The sequence below is a fragment of the Cydia amplana genome, chromosome 22 (assembly GCF_948474715.1).
Source record: "Cydia amplana chromosome 22, ilCydAmpl1.1, whole genome shotgun sequence".
Classification (NCBI taxonomy): Eukaryota; Metazoa; Arthropoda; class Insecta; order Lepidoptera; family Tortricidae; genus Cydia; species Cydia amplana.
Genome location: NC_086090.1, coordinates 3,591,437 through 3,613,078, shown reverse-complemented (window position 1 = coordinate 3,613,078; position 21,642 = coordinate 3,591,437). Strand labels below are relative to the sequence as shown.

Here is a 21,642-nt window from a genome sequence, read left to right as displayed (position 1 = left end):
TCGAATCGAGCAAATAAGTAAGGAGTAATTAAGTAAATAACGTTAGCAAACATCTCGGACCCAGGCAGGACGGAAATTAATGAAATTAAATTCAGCGGCATTAGTTGACGTCATAGCCGCGCCTTGCGCCATCTAGTAGTTATGTTACAAACTTAAACGACGCGTTGACAGCTCTTGCATTAAGATTTCCGGACATGGCAACTTTTGGCTTCAAGATTATTTTTCGTTTTCTTTTTTATAGGCGATTAATATCTCAGTTTATACACAGATAATGGAAATAAATATAAATTTCATGTTAGTAAACTTACTTTACTTACCTTTTATCGTTTCGAGATGTTATGCCCGTTTTTCGAGCCTTTCAGGCTTTCAGCCGTCCTGGCGAATATTTTGTAATGGCAACACTGACATCCAGTCCATCAAGGAAGTGCAAGGAGGCTACTCGCCAAAAATAATACATTTTCGTTATTTTTATTTTATACAAATCTAATTATTTGTTATAAATGTAGTCGCAAACGTTACTTAGCTAGTCAACTAGGTTTCACACAATGTTAAAAATTGAAAGTGAAATTGTGTTTGACAGAAGAAAACTAGGCAGGTGTGACAGCAAGAATACCGCATAGAGGATTTCAAGGGGAAAAAATATAGAATCTGACCCAGTTTGGTTTTTTAATGCTGAATATGGGTAAAAGTGAGCTGAGCCTGGATTCGGCGAGTGTTTCAGTCGGGAGCGCCTTGGCAAATCGTCGTCATAACATTTGACCCAGTTAGTGGCTGTGCGTTGACCTATACCATGGAACTGTATGCGGACTGAGGCACGATGTTATTTTTAGGATACAGCTTTGCAGATAATTAAATATTTATAGATGCTGTACGCGATACTAGATCGGAAAACAGATAACAAACGAAAGTTTCCTTGACCTTTTCCTCTGCAGAATGGTAAGTTCTTTGTTTAAAATAAATAATAAATTCGATTTTGTTTTCGGAATAGTTTCACTGGTGTTTTAAATCACAACATATTGAAAATAATTTACAAGTTGAAAGCATTGTTTTATTAACTTGATTACTACTTTTGATTTTATTTATTAAATGTAGAAAACATGATGAAAACTGTATTTGAAATTTTAACCACACACATAATATTAGGGACTCAGAAAATCTATTCTTTCTTTAGGTACATTCTGTCTCAAAAATTTTAGCTAATTGAGATTTTCATTTTGTTTTAATGAGTTGTTGTTGTTCAATCATCAACAAATGAGTGGTGCTTATTAACACAGGTTTATGTAATTTACAAATTTATTTAATTTATATTTAAACATTATAAACGACCTATCTTTTACAAGCACAAAATATTTGGATTTGACTTATGTTCTTTTAATCTATTGAAAATAACAGACGGACAAAGAAATGATCCAGGGCTATAACCGTGAAAATCAAAGTTCGCAAACTGCGGGCAACTTTCTCTGACACTCTAATTTCGCCTTCATTGGAGCAGGCGTGGCTCACTTCGCGATTTCGTCGCTTTGCTACAGGTAGCTAAAAGTACTTCTGTTCCGCTCCAATTTTGGGGAAAGCCATAAGCCGCGCGTGGCACTGTCGCCACCTAGCGACCATATCTGTGCTGATCGTAACAGACGCGTTTTGTTAGAGAGTGAGTCTTCTGTACCTAGTAATATTATTTATTCTGTGATTGGAGTAAAAGAGAAAGATCCCCGCAATTTGCGAAATTCGGTTTTCGTGAACGGAACTCCAGTTTATACATTCATTTGTAATTGCCTTTATTTTTCATGATGAGCACATATTTTTAAAAGTGAGAATGGGTCATCAATTTAGCATATTAGTAGAACTGACTGAAAAGATAGAAAAACAACAAAAAAATTATCCACTTACCTAGAGTTAGCGGAGGTTAAATGAACACTTGATGTTAAGAATAAAGCTGATCTTATTTTGTTATCACTTAGGTATTTTTAGTTGGAAATTTAGAATTCTAAACATTTTCTTAACTTACACACAGTACACTTCACATAATAAATCACAAAACTTACTGAAAAAATGTTTTTTTACATACTGACACTGACATGACTGACTTGCCATTTATTTTTCTTAAATTAAAATGTGGCATAGATGAAAAGTCACAATAAAACAGAGTAGAATACTAAACTAGACTACTTACATAATAAGATGGATTGTATGGGGCCCAATACATTCCACAACTCTCCTCTTTCCGAACAGACTATAATTTTTATTAATAAAACAGAGATTAAATAACAAAATACATAAATCATAAATCTAGCCCAAAATTAGCCTGAGGCGTTGTTCCCAGGACACTGGCCGCGTTCCCCCTCTGGACAGTGAGGCTGAGTTTGTGTGCAAAAAATGCGCCAGCTCGTAGGTCGCCAGACACCCAGACTAGTTTGGTAGAAATTTCTTTTACTATAGATGGTCAAACCAATTTGTCAGTAAATAGGAACCAAAAAAACTATACTCATCCTTTTCTTTTGGGTGCTAGTACTAGTGTAAGCACTTGGCAATTTGGACTATAATGAAATAATAAAAATTTATAGGAGCTGAAAAAGGGAAGAAAATATTTAATATTATTCATCTCAGTAGAGTTACTTAATGTATTTTAACAATGAAAAGATTATTAATATGTGCAAATTACAGAAAAAAATGCGTAAAGTAAAAATAAAAATGGTTCAATCTTCAATCTTTACAGTAAACATTCTTTCCAACAAACCTATTTTATCTGATCATCTCGGCCCTTTCTTTGGATACATTTTTATCTGTTCTGAGAATCTTTTGTAAACACCCTTTGTTTGTTGCATTTACTTAATGAAATTTGCTAACATCTTTTATTGGTTGATTGGATTTAATCCTCCCTGATCCTCTCAAAAGTTTAATCTTCAAAAATATAGAACATTGTTTGATATTATAGGCTCTTTATTTTATTTTTTGTTTGATATATGGAGGTAGTAAATGAGCTGAAAACATTTACTCATAGGTACTTTCTTTACGGTTGTACAGTTACCTGCAATAATATGTAACACAACGAAGGCCGCAAAAATATCTGACACGATCTTATTTGTAGAGCCCTAAGAGCGTCTCACATAGTAACATATTATTGCAGGTGTTTGTACTCACAGAACATGAAGTACATAATGGATAACAGTGGACGTAATTTAGCGAAAAGAATTAGACCTCAAAAATATGTCTCTAGGTGACATTAGAATGGCAACTGCAGCTGCATTACTATTGCGACATTACTGCGGCGGTGTTGATGTGCGTAGACGTGCACGTGCTCGTGACCGTAGCCGCTGTAATTTGTAATATTTTATGAGAGACGTCACACCACTTGCGTGTCGTGTGCGTGCACGGCTCTAACATTTTAGTGCATGCTCACGTGCACGTCTACTTGACGTCTACACACAGTCATCCGATGTGCTCTGGCCTTCACAGTAGGGACGTTAAGGAAAAAGGACAAAGGGATAATTTGCGAGCTAGTATCTAACGCCAATAATATTTTACAGAGGTTCATTTTCATTTGGAATTCAAATTTGGAATTCTATTTTTAAAATTAGATTGTCAAGCCAGTGTCGATTGCTCATAAAACCTCTTCACACTAACAGTTATGTTTCCTTTTGTTCCAGGTGAAGAATGTACATATAATGGGATAGCTATAAGAAACTCCTGGCAAGAAATACCATATAATGCACATAGAAAGAAGATGACTTCCTCACAAGGGATCAATTTACTCATAGCACTATTTACACACACACACCGCGCAATTCTATGACTGTAAAATGAAGGAACAATTCTAAATTCGAAAAGTCATATCAAATCCAAAAGTTATAACTGTTCTTACAATGGTTACTTAGGTTTCAGTGTTTGGTGTAGGGTTTGTGGCTCGCCTGGGCTGGTATAGGGCCAAGTGCCACGTGGACCCGCAGGAGTTATGAAGAAGCAAAATGTTCGAACTCTATCGTTGATTGTGTGTACATTCACATACTTGTTGGTTGGTGCGGCGGTTTTCGACGCTCTCGAGTCTACTACGGAGAGGAACAGATTTGAAGTTTTACAGGGTAAGTTGAGTTCTCACATTAGCGCATTCCCGGCAGTTGTTGTTGATTTCAATATGTTTCACGAAGGATCAAGAATGTTTAATCCATCAATATAGTGCAAGCGATAGGGAAATGTGGTAGAAGGGATCGGCATACTGAGCTCGCACGGCCTGCCGCAGCGCGTAAAATACCTAAACTCGCTCAACGCCGAAATGTAATACAGCTCTTAAAGGAGCCCAGGGTCTGCGTTTGGCAACCTTAAGGTTTATCGGGAAATTATCAGCCTCTATCGCTCTAATATGCAAGAGCGCTTTAGATAATGAGATTACGATATTTCCCACATATTTCCTCTTACCCTAAGAGCTCTTTCCCACTGACATCCAGTTTTTTGCCGGTACGATTTTATGCAGGATCCGTTTTAGACTTTTAGTAGTATACGTAACGTTCAAGAAAAGAGCGTACTCCCATCTTAAAGTACGGCAACGCACATACAACCCCTCTGGTGTTGCGGGTGTCTATGGGCGGCGGTAATTGCTTACCATCAGGTGATCCGTCTGCTCGTTTGCCTCTTAAATCATAAAAAAAACACGAATATTCTGTTTATACGCATCATACTAGTTCTGTAAAATAGTTACCTTCTACTGGAAAATCACCGTGCAATATCTCTACCGGTTGGTAACGATCAGGGATGTTGCGGATGCAGATTTTTTGACATCCGCGGATGCGGATGCGGATATTTAAAGGCTCACATCCGCGGATGCGGATGTCAAGATTAGGTACTTACGTGTAATATTACATTTTTAGTAATTTTTCTTAAAAAAAAAACGAAACGTTTAGTATTTGTGCAAGAATATAAGTGCGTTATATTTAATAAATAGTGACTTGGCCGGCTTTTCTGGATCTAGACCACAGATTACGAGGGGTATTCAGAATATTCTCGGTATGAGAATGAAAACAAACAAGTACGAAAAGTTTGATATTTTTATTTTTCAATATACTCCCCCCCTATGTTCATACACTTAAAAGATCGATCAATTATTTTTATTAATCCTGCATAAAAATATTTTTTATCTTTGGTGTAAAAATGCTCCTCCACTGCCGCCTTCAATGCTTCATCATCGGAAAATTTATTTCCACGCAGATCCTTTTTAAGATTGGGGAACAAAAAGAAGTCGCTGGGGGCTAAGTCCGGACTATACGGTGGGTGAGTAACAGTTTCAAACCCACATTCAACAATAGCTGCCTTGGCAATATGAGCAGTATGGACGGGGGCGTTGTCATGCAGAAGCATAACACCTTTGGTTAACTTTCCTCGCCTCTTTTCTTTGATTGCATCCTTTAATTGACGTAGAATGTTAGCGTAGTACTGTCCTGTGATATTTACACCTTTTTCTTTATAATCGATCTGTAATACTCCTTCACAATCCCAAAATATCGTGGCCATGACCTTGCCAGCTGAAGGGATGACCTTGAACTTCTTGGGATGAGCTGAACCCTTAATGTGCCACTGCATGGACTCTTGTTTACTCTCTGGGTCATAATGATGAACCCAGGTTTCATCTCCAGTAACTATTCTTTGCAGCACCTCATCAGGATTTTCACCGCACAGGTCAATAAAATCGGAACAACAAGCTACACGCATGCCTTTTTGAAGCCGAGTCAGCATTCGCGGAACCCATCTTGCACTTACTTTTGACATATTAAGATGGTCATGGATAATATCATGTATGGTACCAATAGAGAGATTGGTTACTTGTGCTATAGATTTTACCTTCACTCGACCATCTTCCAATATAAGTTTTTCCACTTTATCAATATTTTCTTGTGAAGTAGCTACTACAGGCCGGCCAGGTCTAGGGTCGTCTTCAACACTCTCCCTTCCACGTTTAAACTCGCTTGACCACTTTTGAATGGTAGATAAAGAAGGAGCAGACTCACGGTAAACACAATCCATTTCCTCTTTTATGGTTTTTTGATTTTTACCCTGTTTTGTCAAGAATTTTATCACGCATCGATGTTCTAATTTAGTTAACATTGTCAATTCCCACATGATGTTCATGTTTGTTCAGCAATTGCAGAAAAACAAAAGAACATCTCGCTTCGAATTATACTTTTTTTTAATGTCAATGAATAAACCTTAGCGGCCAGTAACGAAAGAAATTTTAGAAGAGGTTGTAAGATATCAATACCGAGAATATTTTGAACGCCCCTCGTATATAATAGTTCTTACGAACAGATATTTATCTCTCAAAGAAAACGCAAATACCTACCGTTTTGATACCTACACAAAAATACAATGGAGTGACCTTCAACGCGCCGCTCCCCACACCGCGCATGCCGGCTCAACGCTAGGGTTGCCGACGCTTAGAAATGATAAATAAAATACCTACTTATACAGCGGAACGAATTAACATAAAATCTAAATCTACAATTATGTATGTTATCATTAATTTATAATTGTTTTACATAAAATTGTAATGCATGTTTTTTTTCTTTCTCTAAGAGTACTTTCCGCTGTAAAGTTAAGAACGTACTGTCGTTAAAATAAACTTTACCTACCAAACGAACTTAAAACTTTGCTTCCTATTTCAACTATGTCGATATCGAACGATAAATGTGTCATAATAAACACTACATGTCTAAAGAAATTCAATAGTACCTACCTATACCTACGTAGCTTGTAACTATCGTAAAAATTGGCAGTGCGGCGCGCGGTGACGTGCGTGCGTGAGCGCGTGTGGCAACCAACTGGCTTGCTTTTCTACCGTGAACGAGAACAGATTCGTAGGTATAAATCCGAGCTCGCGCGGAGAGTTCCATAGGCCTGTCTAGACTATTCTAGACGATATCGTTATACGAGGGGCGTTCAAAATATTCTCGGTATTGATATCTTACGACCTCTTCTAAAATTTCTTTCGTTACTGGCCGCTAAGGTTTATTCATTGACATTAAAAAAAAGTATAATTCGAACCGAGATAGTCTTTTGTTTTTCTGCAATTGCTGAACAAACATGAACATCCTGTGCGAATTGACAATGTTAACTAAATTAGAACATCGATGCGTGATAAAATTATTGACAAAACAGGGTAAAAATCAAAAAACCATAAAAGAGGAAATGGATTGTGTTTACCGTGAGTCTGCTCCTTCTTTATCTACCATTCAAAAGTGGTCAAGCGAGTTTAAACGCGGAAGGGAGAGTATTGAAGATGACCCTAGACCTGGCCGGCCTGTAGTAGCTACTTCACAAGAAAATATTGATAAAGTGGAAAAACTTATATTGGAAGATGGTCGAGTGAAGGTAAAATCTATAGCACAAGTAACCAATCTCTCTATTGGTACCGTACATGATATTATACATGACCATCTTAATATGTCAAAAGTAAGTGCAAGATGGGTTCCGCGAATGCTGACTCGGCTTCAAAAAGGCTGCAAAGAATAGTTACTGGAGATGAAACCTGGGTTCATCATTATGACCCAGAGAGTAAACAAGAGTCCATGCAGTGGCACATTAAGGGTTCAGCTCATCCCAAGAAGTTCAAGGTCATCCCTTCAGCTGGCAAGGTCATGGCCACGATATTTTGGGATTGTGAAGGAGTATTACTAATCGATTATAAAGAAAAAGGTGTAAATATCACAGGACAGTACTACGCTAACATTCTACGTCAATTAAAGGATGTAATTAAAGAAAAGAGGCGAGGAAAGTTAACCAAAGGTATTCTGCTTCTGCATGACAACGCCCCCGTCCATACTGCTCATATTGCCAAGGCAGCTATTGTTGAATGTGGGTTTAAAACTGTTACTCACCCACCGTATAGTCCGGACTTAGCCCCCAGCGACTTCTTTTTGCTCCCCAATCTTAAAAAGGATCTGCGTGGAAATTAATTTTCTGACGATGAAGCATTGAAGGCGGCAGTGGAGGAGCATTTTTACACGAAAGATAAAAAATATTTTTACGAGGGATTAAAAAAAATAATTGATCGATCTTTTAAGTGTATGAACATAGGGGGGGAGTATATTGAAAAATAAAAATATCAAACTTTTCGTACTTGTTTGTTTTCATTCTCATACCGAGAATATTTTGAACACCCCTCGTAGGTAATGACGAAATTACCTAGCACTAACGCCGCCGCTAAGACGTTCCTGTACCGACTTGTTCGACATCCGCATCCGCATAAGCTCCGCATCGATTTTATGTGGATGCGGATGCGGATGTTGAAAATAATGCGGAAGTTCCGCGGTTGCGGATGCGGATGCGGATGTTCGCAACATCCCTGGTAACGATGTACCTCTAGTAGTAGATGAAATATTTATTTACAAACAAGATATATATACAGTGGTATTACTAAAAGATATTAAAAACTAGCTTAAATCTAAAATAGGCCCTTGAGGCATTGTACCAAGGATGCTGGCGACATTTCCTCGCTGTATCGCAATGCTGATACGTTGTGCGAGGTAGCCGCCAGCTCTTCGGCTAAATAAATAAAAATGAAATATAAATTGAAATATTCGGTTGCAGTAGACATGAGCCTGAAAAAGCTCTTTTCAGTTTGTAAAAAAATCAATGTTTGCTACGTCCATCCGTTTTTACACCTCCACTGAGTCGCGGCAAATCGAATCAAAATCTGCTGCACTAAAAATTTGCCGGGCGATGCATGAGAGATTTGAATACGGCTCAGTTAAGAGGCGAATTGTGTTAAAAATACTTGATTACCGTAAAATGGGGTGAGTAGGTTTCGCGGTGAGAGTTGGGTTATGAATGGGGAGAGAAGGGATGAAAGGGGGGTGAGATGGGATTTTAAGGCTACTGCTACAAAAATAATGTATGCCAATTTAAAATGGAGCTATAGTAATACTCATAATAAAAAAAATCGATCCAACAATCTTCCAAAATCACCTTTGTATAAAAACCTAACTCACCCCAAATACGAGGGACTACGGGGTGAGGTGGGTTTTCCTGTTTATTCTATATCCTATTATGAAATGGAACTACCCAAAATATAATAAAAACTAAAATACAAACGGCCGGAACACTTATTACACCTATTACACCTACACCACTTATTATATATACACCATTCAGTTTGCATATGTAAAAATAAAATGTTATCGAGGTTTGAATGTCAGTTTTGACCGTACTCACCCCATTTTACGGTACTGTATAGTAGTGTAAGGTACTAGTGCTCGACATGCTAATGCCCCATAGATGACACCCTGCTGTCACCTCTATTGACAATTAATGACTTAAGTTTCAAGATGACATGTACGGGACCGCGTCGAGCACCAGTACGTTTACCTTATAGGACGAACTTTTAATCCCTATTTAGACGTTGCGAGAACTTGTATCCGATATTCGTTTCTTAAGTACCTAGTCAGCAACGTATCGAAAACCACATGAAAGCTGTCGCCGTTTTTGAAGTGAAAACTTCTTTAGCGGCGCTGTGCACTTTTTGAGGTGGGGAAAAAATGATAAACTCGAGACAGTGTAAGGCGATCACGTTACCGTAAGGGGCAGGCGATCACGTGACCGTAAGCCCCGTAAGGTGGCCACTCATAATTTAAATGGCATTTAAATCAATAAAGAAAAACTCAAATGTTATTTGACATTTATGTTGCGGACTCCTTTTCAAGACTCTTTACCTATTGTCAAATAATTTGACGTTGTCATGGCAGTATGTAAATAAACATGTCAATGAAAAAGTGTAATCTTATTTGAGAATGATAATAATATATAATATAATAAATAAATAGAATACCTCCGCTAAACGTATGTATCGTGTTACCGGGCGTCGGTAACATAGTGAGGTGAGTTTTCACTTCTATCGGCACTCCCGGAGTGCAACCGTTGTTGCTTGTTTTGTGTCATTTTAATTCATCGATTCTGTCAATAATACAGAGTGGCGATGGTAATTAAGAAGCCCGATGGTACCAGGTTGAAAAGAAATGCCGTTATCCCCGTTCAAAGGCGAATGTATCAAAGGAAACTTCAACAGGCTGGTGGGAATAACGGCACTACTTTTTAGCCTAGCAACATCGGGTTTTCTGAAGCCTTGGAACACCACTACAAGCATCAAAAGTGAAACATCAGTCCAATAATTATGCATACGACACAGTTCCAGAGATCCTGGTCTAGTACCTAACCTATGTTTATGTCCGTGTCTGTCCTACAAGAAACATTTCTACATAATCGTTTTAGTAGGTGTAGTAGTGTGGGTAGTCGTGAAAAGCAAGCAACGCCCATTGAAAAACTGCGTTCGTTCTACGGACGTCATTGGGACATATTTAAGCGTTGACATTTAAAATGACGGGTGTTTTCTTGGTGTTTTTCCGAGCCTTGGTGATAGGTAACAAACAGGCAGACAATTATATACACGCTACATCTACTCATCTCTAACATTTTTCCAGCAATTGAAGGCATGATAATCCGGAAGTACAACATAACGGAAGAGGACTTCCGCGTGATGGAGACGGTGGTGCTGAAATCGGAGCCGCACAAGGCCGGCCAGCAGTGGAAGTTCACCGGCGCCTTCTATTACGCCACAACCGTGCTTACTACCATTGGTAAGTTTCAGTACTGCCATAGAGAAAAAAATACATACATTGCTCACTCCATACATCAGTTTTGTACCAAAAAGACTATTATTTTCAGTGTCGACATCTAGCATCGAGTAGCGGAACTATCAGTACCTACCTACTGCTACTTGACAATAGATGTAACACCGGTCGGAAAGTCTTATGTTGTTGAGCATGGTCATGAATCTAATATAAGGGCTCATTTAGACGGCGTGCGAACTCGGATACAATTTTAGTTACATTTTTTTTATGATATAGGAGATAAACGAGCAGACGGATCACCTGATGGTAAGCGATTACCGCCGCCCATGGACACCCGCAACACCAGAAGGGTTGTTAGTGCGTTGCCGGCCTTTAAGATGGGAGTACGCTCTTTTCTTGAAGGTTTGAAGGTCGTATCGGTCCGGAAATACCGCAGGCGACAGTTCATTTCATAGTTTAGCTGTGCAAGGCAGGAAGTTTCTGGAGAAACGCACAGTTGAGGACTGCCAACCATCCAAGTGGTGCGGACCATTGAGATTACATCAATTCAGCTGACCGATCAAATAACGCAATGTAATGAAACTCGCGTGCGAGTTCTCGTCCCGTCTAAATGAGCCCTAACTGGATCAGGCATGAAGGGTGGAGGGAAATAACTGAACGGGATAGTCTTATGTATCTTTCAGTAGGAGTAGCAGCGAAACCGCTATTATTGTTTGTCCTTGCCTCAGTCTCACTTTTTTAGGGTTCCGTACCCAAAGGGTAAAAACGGGACCCTATTACTAAGACTCCGCTGTCCGTCCGTCCGTCTGTCACCAGGCTGTATCTCACGAACCGTGATAGCTAGACAGTTGAAATTTTCACAGATGATGTATTTCTGTTGCCGCTATAACAACAAATACTAAAAACAGAATAAAATAAAGATTTAAGTGGGGCTCCCATACAACAAACGTGATTTTTGACCGAAGTTAAGCAACGTCGGGCGGGGTCAGTACTTGGATGGGTGACCGTTTTTTTGCTTGTTTTGCTCTATTTTTGTTGATGGTGCGGAACCGTCCGTGCGCGAGTCCGACTCGCACTTGGCCGGTTTTTTAAATTCCCCACCGTAAATTTAGTAGGTACTTATGGATTATGGTGGGCAACAAATAAATTCTACCAATCATAGTGTCGCATTGCATGTTTTGCACCTCACGGACAGCACATCTATAGGATCCTACCATCTATGCTTATGGTGCATTCACAGTATACACACATCAGTTAACTTTTGTGAAGCAAACTGTGCAACTTGTTGGTCCTACGGTTCTTTCCAGTGAGCATGGAGGATAACAAACAAGACAGAGGATAAGATCACAGCGTAATCTTTCAGTAGCGCCTTCTTTTCTTACCTTTCAAAACCATAAGAGCCTAGCACGAACATGGAAATAGTTATTTACGATACAAGTGCGGAAAATCGGTCGTGTTTTAATTTATCGCCACTCGTTGCGAATTACCTATTCGCACGTGTATCGAACAACGTTTTACAGTATATGTATGGGCCTTTAAACTATCGACATACTTACGCACGGAAAACATACTCGAACGGCGCAGTACAGCGCCAAAGTTTACAGTCGTCACCTCGGGAGCACTATATTTTTTTTCTAAGACTTTATACATCTTAGACAACCAAATGAATCTTTGGTAGTAAAACTAATGGCTAATATTACTAACATCTACAATTGATATTTAATATAATATTTATCTAACTTGACTAACCTAACTAACCTTTACTAACAAGGCTACGGGCACTCGACGCCCGCGACGGTCGGCGGCAAGTTGTTCACGATGTTCTACGCGATCGTTGGGATCCCCCTCGGCCTCATCATGTTCCAGAGCATTGGTGAACGGGTTAACAGGCTTAGCAGGTAATTGACATACCAAAGGCCTTTGAGACTGTTTCTATTAAGCTTACTTCGGCGTCCCGCAAGGAACAGTTTTAGGACCAACACTTTAACTCGATGATATCTAATACACTATGTAACTGACCACATGTTTTGTTTTCAGCATGATAATAAAGTCCTTTGACACTGTTTCTATTAATTTTACATCGGCGTCCCGCAAGGAACAGTTTTAGGACCAACACTTTAACTCGATGAAACTTAATAGACTATGAAACTTTTTTTTCAGCGTCATAATAAAGTCCCTGAAACACGCGATGAACTGCAAAGCCACCAGCGCGTCTGAGGTGGACCTCATATGTGTGGTGACGACTTTATCGTCGCTCACAATCGCTGGTGGAGCCGCGGCGTTCTCCAAGTTTGAGGGTTGGAGCTACTTTGACAGCGTTTACTATTGCTTCATCACGCTTACAACTATCGGTAAATGTCCTTAAAGATTATTATTATGCAATTATCCTAAATATGTAAGCTTAAGAGACTCTTGGTCTTCGAGAATGAATGAATGAATGAATTTATTTGCAACGCCACTCTTTTTCTTTTGTCCATTGGTTTACGCCAGTGGATCGAACAGTCTTTCAAAGATCGATCTGGTTTTTATACTACTACCACCGCCACAGAATAAACAATAGTACTAGGTACAGAAGATTCACTCTCTAACAAAACGCGTCTATTACGACAGTTATGACCGCTAGGTGCCGCACACGCGAGCAGGCGTCCCTTCCGTAGCGGGGCGTGGCAACTACTATGGCTAGACACCAAAATTGGTGTGAGCCGCATGTACTTGTAGCGACGCGACGAAATCGCGGAGTGAGCCACATCTGCCACCGCATTGCATCGAAAAGATTACCCTACTTTCACTTAGGGCCACTTGCACCACTCACCCGGAGTTAACTGGTTAATCCTGGAGTTAACATGGTTACCAGTACAATTTGTCACTGGGTTAACGGTTTAATCGGTTAACCCCGGGTTGGTGGGATGGTGAAATTGGGGCTTATTCAAACAAATACCAATACGGTTACCATATTTTGTAATGTCACCAACAGGTTTTGGCGACATGGTAGCCCTACAAAAGGATAACGCGCTCAACCGGAAGCCCTCGTACGTGATGTTCGCTCTCATCTTCATCCTGTTCGGGCTGGCCATAGTGGCCGCCTGTCTCAACTTGTTGGTGCTGCGGTTCGTCACCATGAACACGGAGGACGAGAAACGAGACCAGGCTCAAGCGGAACAGGTAAAAACCTATAAATATTAGCTTTAAAGGTGTAGTGGATCCTACCGACCGCGCCAGATACATCAGCAAATAATCAAGGGTATGTATAACCTAGAAAGTTGAACAACTGATATGGTTGTAGTTGGTTGATAGAACAATTTTAGGACCAACACTTTAACTCGATAATGCCTAATACACTATGAAACTTACTACATGTTTGTTTTTCAGCGTTATATTATAATAAAGTCCTTAGACACTGTTTCTATTAAGTTTACTTCGGCGTCCCACAAGGAACAGTTTTAGGACCAACACTTGATACCAACGAGTTGGTTGATAGAATCATGTATTTTTAAAATAAGTACGGTCCTACAGTCTATCTGAGGGTCAGATTTGTGATAGAGAAAGACTAGGCCACATGTGAATTTGCGTGATGTTCGCGGCCATCTTCATCCTGTTCGGGCTGGCCATAGTGGCCGCCTGTCTCAACTTGTTGGTGCTGCGGTTCGTCACCATGAACACGGAGGACGAGAAACGAGATCAGGCTCAAGCGGAACAGGTATAAACATCAGAATATGTACAATATTTGTTTTAAGGGTGTATGAAAACCTACCGACCGCGCCAGATACTATGAAGAATCGGTAGTAACATTATTAAATTATGTATGTTACGCTGACACGAGCGTAACATATTCTCTGCCATAACCCTGTGACCGCCAAAGACGTCAACTGACGCTCACAGTGACAGCCCAATATCAACCTTCATGCCTTCGCACAAAACTTCAAAACCTAGACATATATTTTACATTTTATGCATTTAAACCAACTTCAAATACCTAAGTAGAGGATACCGAATTTGTTTTTAGGTTTCCGTACCTCAAAAAGAAAAAACGGAACCCTTATAGGATCACTCGTGCGTCTGTCTGTCTGTCCGACCCCCCCCCCCCCCCCCCCCCTATCTACGAAACTACTTACCAATAGATAACAGGAAAACCTATTAGAAATGTGCTTAATGTACGGAACCCTTGGATCGCGAGTCCGACTCGCACTTGGCCGGGTTTTTTGGCCGGCACAGCGACTTTGTCAGTACAAAAACATTCACAACAACAAAACACGATTCTCCCTAAGTGAACATCGGCACAATACCACAGGGCGGACACGATACATTAAAAATCATTTGCGTTTATATGTTTTTTTTAGGCGAGGTAATGCGAGTCGGGGCGGGGCGGTGCGTGGCCGTTCTGTATGATAATACTATTATAGCTGGTCAACCAAAACTTGTCATTAAAAAAAGGCGCGAAATTCAAATTTTCTATGGGAAGATATCCCTTCGCGCCTACATTTTTCAAATTTGCCGCCTTTTCCTACTGTCAAGATTTGGTTGACCAAGTATACTTATTCTGTGACAATACCAATCTACATGAATGTCCACAGGCGCAGCAAGTGGCGGTGCGATTAGAAGGCGACGTGATCACGGCCGACGGGGCGGTGCTGCGCGGCGTCGCGCGCGGCACGCGCCTCCCGGCCTCCGGGCAAGGTAGATACTACCGTAGGTACTTCACAGACTATCGAGTTTGGACTCCAAGCATGGCCACCGGGATGGATCTATCAAGTGTGATGTAATTTCCTTCGAGTTATTCCCACTAGTTACCACCAAGTTGTTACCAGTGGTAACTACTGGGAATTTTTTTCCCACCTTTTACCACTGGTAACTACTGGGAAAAATTATTCCCAGTAGTTACCACCAACTCGGTTTGGTGGTAACTACTGTTACCTAAATGTTACCTACTACCAAAATTTTGTTTGAGTTAAATTCTAATAAAAACAGTATAAATAGTATATAGTATAAATATAGGGTGATGTTAAATTACCTAATAAAATCACTTGAAAAATAATCTAAATGGATTTTTACATTTATCCTTACATATATTCAAGTTTTTGTACTAGTACCGGTTAATAAAAATTCCCAGTAGTTACCACTAAACTGAGTTAGTGGTAACTACTGGGAATATTTTTTCCCAGTAGTTACCAGTGGTAAAAGGTGGGAAAAAAAATCCCAGTAGTTACCACTGATAACAACTTGGTGGTAACTAGTGGGAATAACCCTTTCCTTCCTAACCAGCATGCACAGACAATAGGGAATATTGCGCGAAACTCTGCGTAGGGGGCGCCAAATTCATAGTAGTAACCACCAAACCGATTTTTCCCAGTAGTTACCGTAAGGTGGGGAAAAATTCCCAGTTACCACTGGTAACAACTTTGTGGTAACTAGTGGGAATCACCCTCATTTTTGCATATTCGAGTTATAAAGAGGCAGATAACTAAATTTAAATATTCGCGTTTCCCGCTAAGCCCGCAAACAAACCGCCTTGATACATCAATGTCATATTTTATTATCTGTGAAAACTCAAAAAACAGTTTAAGGCACAGTATGTATAAGTTACTCTATTGTTTACGATAGTTATGTGATGTTTGTTGATTTAACCTGACCTGATTGTTTTTGCTTTATTTTAATCTTTAGACTATGTTTGATTCCAGTGATTCTAATTGTATGTATGTAATGTATGTATTGTCCCTACCGCATAAGCGTTTTGGCATCCCTAGCTGTAAGTTTATGCATGTGAATTAAATACAGAAATAAGAAATAGGCACTAGTGTTGCACTCTGGCGGCAGATTGCAGTAATACCCCCTATTTTAGATATCCAAATGGCCCAACCGCGAACAACGAAATTTCTTTATCTACCTCTCCATTGCTCGAATAGTCAAAAGCTACCGAAATTCCGACCTTCAATATTAGCTGTAAGCTCTCAGTGTTGGATCGCGACAATAAACATATACCACCAATTTTAACTGTTTCTATGCCTTTCAAAGTATTTTTTCACACCACCTATTCGGAAAAGAGCTTTTTCACCTCAGCAGCTCGAACAAGGGTACTTTGCTACTTAAAAACAGTGAGCAAAATCGCATTTTGCTCACTGAGTGAGACAAAATGAGCAAAATGCGATTTTGCTCACTCAGTGAGCAAATTTAATTGTTGGCATATCTTAAGAAAACATGAGTGAATAGAGGTAAGTGATGAAGAAGGAATACATTTTTCGGGTTCTCTAATATGTTCTCACTGCTGAGGTGAAAAGTTTTGTGAACTACACGAGATCAAAGTTATTTACATCTCGTTCGCTTTTGAGTCCCTTACTACGCTCAAGATTCTAAATTAGATTCACTCGCTACGCTCGTGAATCTATTATAGAATCTTTCGCTTGCACGGGACTCAAAATAAGCACTCGAAGAAATATCAAACTTTGATCTCTTGTTGTACAAATAACTATTTCTTCCCTGCTAGAAGGGATCAAAGTGGCACTTTTCCTCCCTGCTGCACACTATTTTTACAATTTTTTTGCACATTATTTTTTTAGCTTAAATAATCTGTTTAAGCATCAGATTGTGTCAAGACTAAGATTTTTTTACTTTTCTCATAGTTGATGTGAAAAGCAGTATGTGTCACACGGTATCAAAATTATTTCGTCTTGGACGTTAACACTTCAATCCCTCATTACGCTCAGGATTTTACTTTAGACTCCCTCACTACGTTCGGGATTCTATTGTAGAATCCATCGCTTCATTCAGGATTCAATGTACGCCCTTGACGGAAATATATCATTTTGATCCCTTGTAACACAAACTACTATTATCTCACTGATGTGCGTGTGCGTTATTTTCCTTTCGTGTCTTATGTAAACAATAACGGTTTGTGTTCCTACTTTATATACTTATTTGCCATAAAGACCTGGCCCCTATTTCACCACGGTGACTGGTGCGACAATTCGACAAATGTCACTGTTGCTGACGTCACAGGGATCCATAGGCTACGGCTACCGCTTACCATCGGGCGGGCCGTATTCCTGTTTGCCACCATCATTGTATCATTTAAAAAAACTTTATTATATCGGAAAAAACAGGTAGTTCTCTTTCGAAGTTTATGATGATGATGATGACAATTGTCACACGATTTAATAGAACTTTCGGTAATGCTTGACAGGAAATGAGTTCTGTGTCGGAATTTCGTGACAATTGTCGTGTTTCTTGTGACAATTGTCATTACCTTCGCAAAATAAGTACTTATTTATTGGCGATATAATGGAGTTTTTTTTATAAATTAATATGTTGGTGGCAAACAAGCACACCGCCCGTCCGATGGTAAGCGGTTACCGTAGTCTATGGAGGCCTGTGACGTCAGTAACAGTGCTGTCGACAATTGTCGCACCTGTCACCATGGTGAAATAGGGGCCTGTTCTCCACTTTCGCTCTCTCCCTCTCTCTTGAATTTCTCAGTTTACTTTTTTTAGTTGTTCAGTTTTTTCTCTTGTATTTTGGCAAACATTATTCATAATCGCGCTACAAGACTCAATTACTTAGCTAATAATCGTTTGTCTTAATCTGTCGTTTTAACTTATGTATTTGTAAGAAAGGGATAAAACATAAATAAACTAATGAAGGCTTGTACAGATGCAGTGCATAATTATTTTCCATCGTGTTTTCACGGAAACGTACGAATGTGTCTTGCTATTTCAGTCAGTCTCGGTACAAAAAGTACCGAAGTTGACTGAAGTAGCATGACAAATACGAATGTTTCCGACTTCCGAGAAAATACGATGGAAAACTATTATGATTACATCTGTTCTGTAGTGCGTTTTTGAACAAGGGGATAAGAATGTGGTACCTACTTGTTATGTTTTTTCGGGAATAAACACAAGTAGTTTTTACATACGTATGAGTAATATTACATATATAATATATTATATGCACATGTATATCGTTCTCTGAGTATCCACAACACAAGCCTTCTTGAGCTTACTGTGGGACTTTTTAGTGTATTTTCCCCATTCCTTTTTGTGTAATATATGTATGTTTATTTTGTATGTATTTATATCCTTTATCTTTCTGGTACCTTGTTGTACATTTTGCTGCATTTGTCACCCTCTTTTCACTTTCTCCTCTCATCTACTCAAAGGTTAACTGGAAGAGATCCCTCAAAGGGATAAGTTCGCCTTTGTATTTCTTACTAATTGTATGTTATTTTTAATATGTCTTTTTGTACAATAAAGAGTTTACTACTACTACTACTACTTAGTCAATCTGTGTAAGAATGTCCTATAATATTTATTTATTAATATGTTGCAGGCGACACGTCCATGATGCCCCTGTATGTCGACGACGAGTACCCTCCGAGCGTCTGCAGCTGCGCATGCAACTGCTTTGGACCTAACAAGTACGTATCTTTCTTTATAATGTTTAACCCTTTGACCGCCGAAACGGAAACGGACGCGCGCGGCTACATCCCAATATCAACCTTCGTGCATTCCGACAAGGTTCACAATGACGCGCCGCGCACGATAGGCGTGGTGTCCAAACTTAGAGGCCTTAGAGCACACATAAAACCACCGACCGACGACCGGTCTGGCCTAGTGGGTAGTGACCCTGCCTGTGAAGCCGCGGTCCTGGGTTCGAATCCCGGTAAGGGCATTTATTTGTGTGATGAGCAGTTAAGCACAGATATTTGTTCCTGAGTCATGGTTGTTTACTATGTATTTAAGTATTTGTATATTATATCTATCGCTGTCTGAGTACCCACAACACAAGCCTTCTTGAGCTTACCGTGGGGCTTAGTCAATTTGTGTAAAAAAATGTCCATTAATATTTATTTATTTATAAAAGAACATACACTCTATTTTATGTACATACATGGTCTAGAAGCGTCCAAAAGGTTGACCTACTTGTTTGACTAGTGTCAGACTAATAATGCAGCAATTTTGATAGGACAGACTGTGATAGTGTTAATTTAAACGCCAAACTTCTATGAAATTTTGACGTTTAACATAACACTTGCACAGTTTGTGCTTTAATAAGTGGATAGATGGAGTAAAATAATACTCGGGTTATTCCCACTAGTTACCAACAAATTCTTACCAGTGGTATCTGGTAAAAGGTGGGAAAAAAGTTTAAAAATAATTCCCAGTAGTTACCACCAACTCGGTTTGGTGGTAACTAGTGGGAATTTTTATTCCCAGTAGTTACCACCAACATTTTGTTAGAGTTAAATACTAATAAAAACAGTATAAAAAAATAAAAAATAAATATAGAGTGATTTAATAAATCATTATTAAGTCGATTAGTGTTTTAGTAAACTGTCTTAAAAGTGACGAAAAAATATTGAAACAGTTTAACCGGTACTAGTACAAAAACTATAATATATGCAAGGATACATTTAATAATCCATTTAGATTATTTTTAAGTGATTTTATTCGGTAATTCAAAATCACTCTATATTTATACTATACTATTTTATACTGTTTTTATTAGTATTTAACTGTAACAAAATTTTGGTGGTAACTACTGGGAATAATTTTTCCCAGTAGTTACCAGTGGTAAAAGTGGTAACAACTTGGTGGTAACTAGTGGGAATAACCCGAATACTCGAGTGGCAACCATGGGGAGAAGAACGTCCTCCAAGTAGACCCAATATGCGTTGGGAAGACGACATCAAAAGGGCTGCGGGGATGAGATGGCTCCAGGTTGCGCAGAACCGTGACGAATGGCGAAGAATGAAGGAGGCCTACACCCGAAGGGTAGAAAAGGGCTAAAGAGAGAGAAGTGGATAGAAGAAATCCTAGAATTTATTATCAGGATTAGTTCAGTTCCTCACATTTTCCTTAGGCAACCAGTACCTAAATGTCAGCATCTCACTCTAATCTCCAATTATTTCCAGATCAATGCTCTACCGGGACCCTTTGTCCCCCGTGCCGCCGACCAACATGAAGCAAATCAAAACCAAGAGCTACCGCGAGCTCGGCAACCTGCCGCGCTACATCGAGAAAGCCTCCAAGGATCGCAGCCAGTCGCTGCGGCTTAACTCTGCCTCCGGCTATCTGTACATGAACGCTAAAACCAACAGCTTCCAACTCGAACCCGACGACTTTAGGGAAATCGTTGCCAAGCGCAGAGAACAACTCCGGAAAGGCATGATGATGTACGAAATGAGCTGCAACAATAATGGACTCCATCCGTACAGACACAGCGCTAGCACCAGAGTCGAGACCAGCCCGCACAGCTCATCGCTCTACTCCATGAACATGAGATCAGACAACCGAAGCAATGATCCGCTCGTCGATGACTACGACTCAGAAAAATCTAGCTATGCCCGGAAGAAATTATTAAAAAACATAGCGAGAAACACTTGCAGACAGGAGAATTATTTCTACGACGATGCGGTGTTGCATTTTGATGATGAGTACGCCTTCGATGGCTCGATACTGTTCGCTAAGCGGAGAAAATCAGTAGATAGGAACTGGGATTTTGCCATGCCGAAGCAAGATCCGGACCAAATATCCAACGAAAGCTTCGGGTACTACCTGCCTGATGATGACGACTTGGAGCAGTACTACGCTAATGACACTCTAACGTTCAACCTGCCACCACACCGTGCGAGCATTTAGTGATGTGCGAAACAGTTGTGCCAAAGCATAGAGAAATATAATAAGACAAGAGTGCTCACTCCATACATCAGTTCAGACTATTAATTTCAGTGTCGACATCTAGCATCGAGTAGCGGAACTATCAGTACTGCTACTTGACAATAGATGTAGCACCGACCGGAAAGTCTTATGCTGTTGAGATAAGACTTTCCTGTCGGTGCTACATCTATTGTCAAGTAGCAGTACTGATAGTTCCGCTACTCGATGCTAGATGCTAATAGTCTTTTTGGTACTAAAACTGATGTATGGAGTGAGCACTCTATGTATTTTTTTCTCTATGGCCAAAGATAGGTTAGTGTTAGTTCCAAACTAAAAATGGGCCAATTAATACTACGGTTAAAGTAGACTTTTACAATTTTGCTGTAGAA

The 21,642-nt window shown here is 39.7% G+C and overlaps 1 protein-coding gene across 1 annotated transcript; it reads left to right on the top strand.

Moving 5' to 3' along the window:
* The first annotated feature begins 278 nt into the window (after positions 1–278).
* On the top strand, positions 279–21,255 carry LOC134658406 (potassium channel subfamily K member 9-like). Its single transcript, XM_063514089.1, has 10 exons — positions 279–936; positions 3,645–4,076; positions 10,458–10,613; positions 12,379–12,505; positions 12,768–12,958; positions 13,582–13,769; positions 15,179–15,281; positions 16,387–16,398; positions 18,924–19,011; positions 20,509–21,255. Exons 2-10 carry the CDS (start codon positions 3,950–3,952, stop codon positions 21,233–21,235), a joined length of 1,719 nt encoding a protein of 572 aa, XP_063370159.1. The 5' UTR covers positions 279–936; positions 3,645–3,949; the 3' UTR covers positions 21,236–21,255.
* Positions 21,256–21,642: the final 387 nt, after the last annotated feature.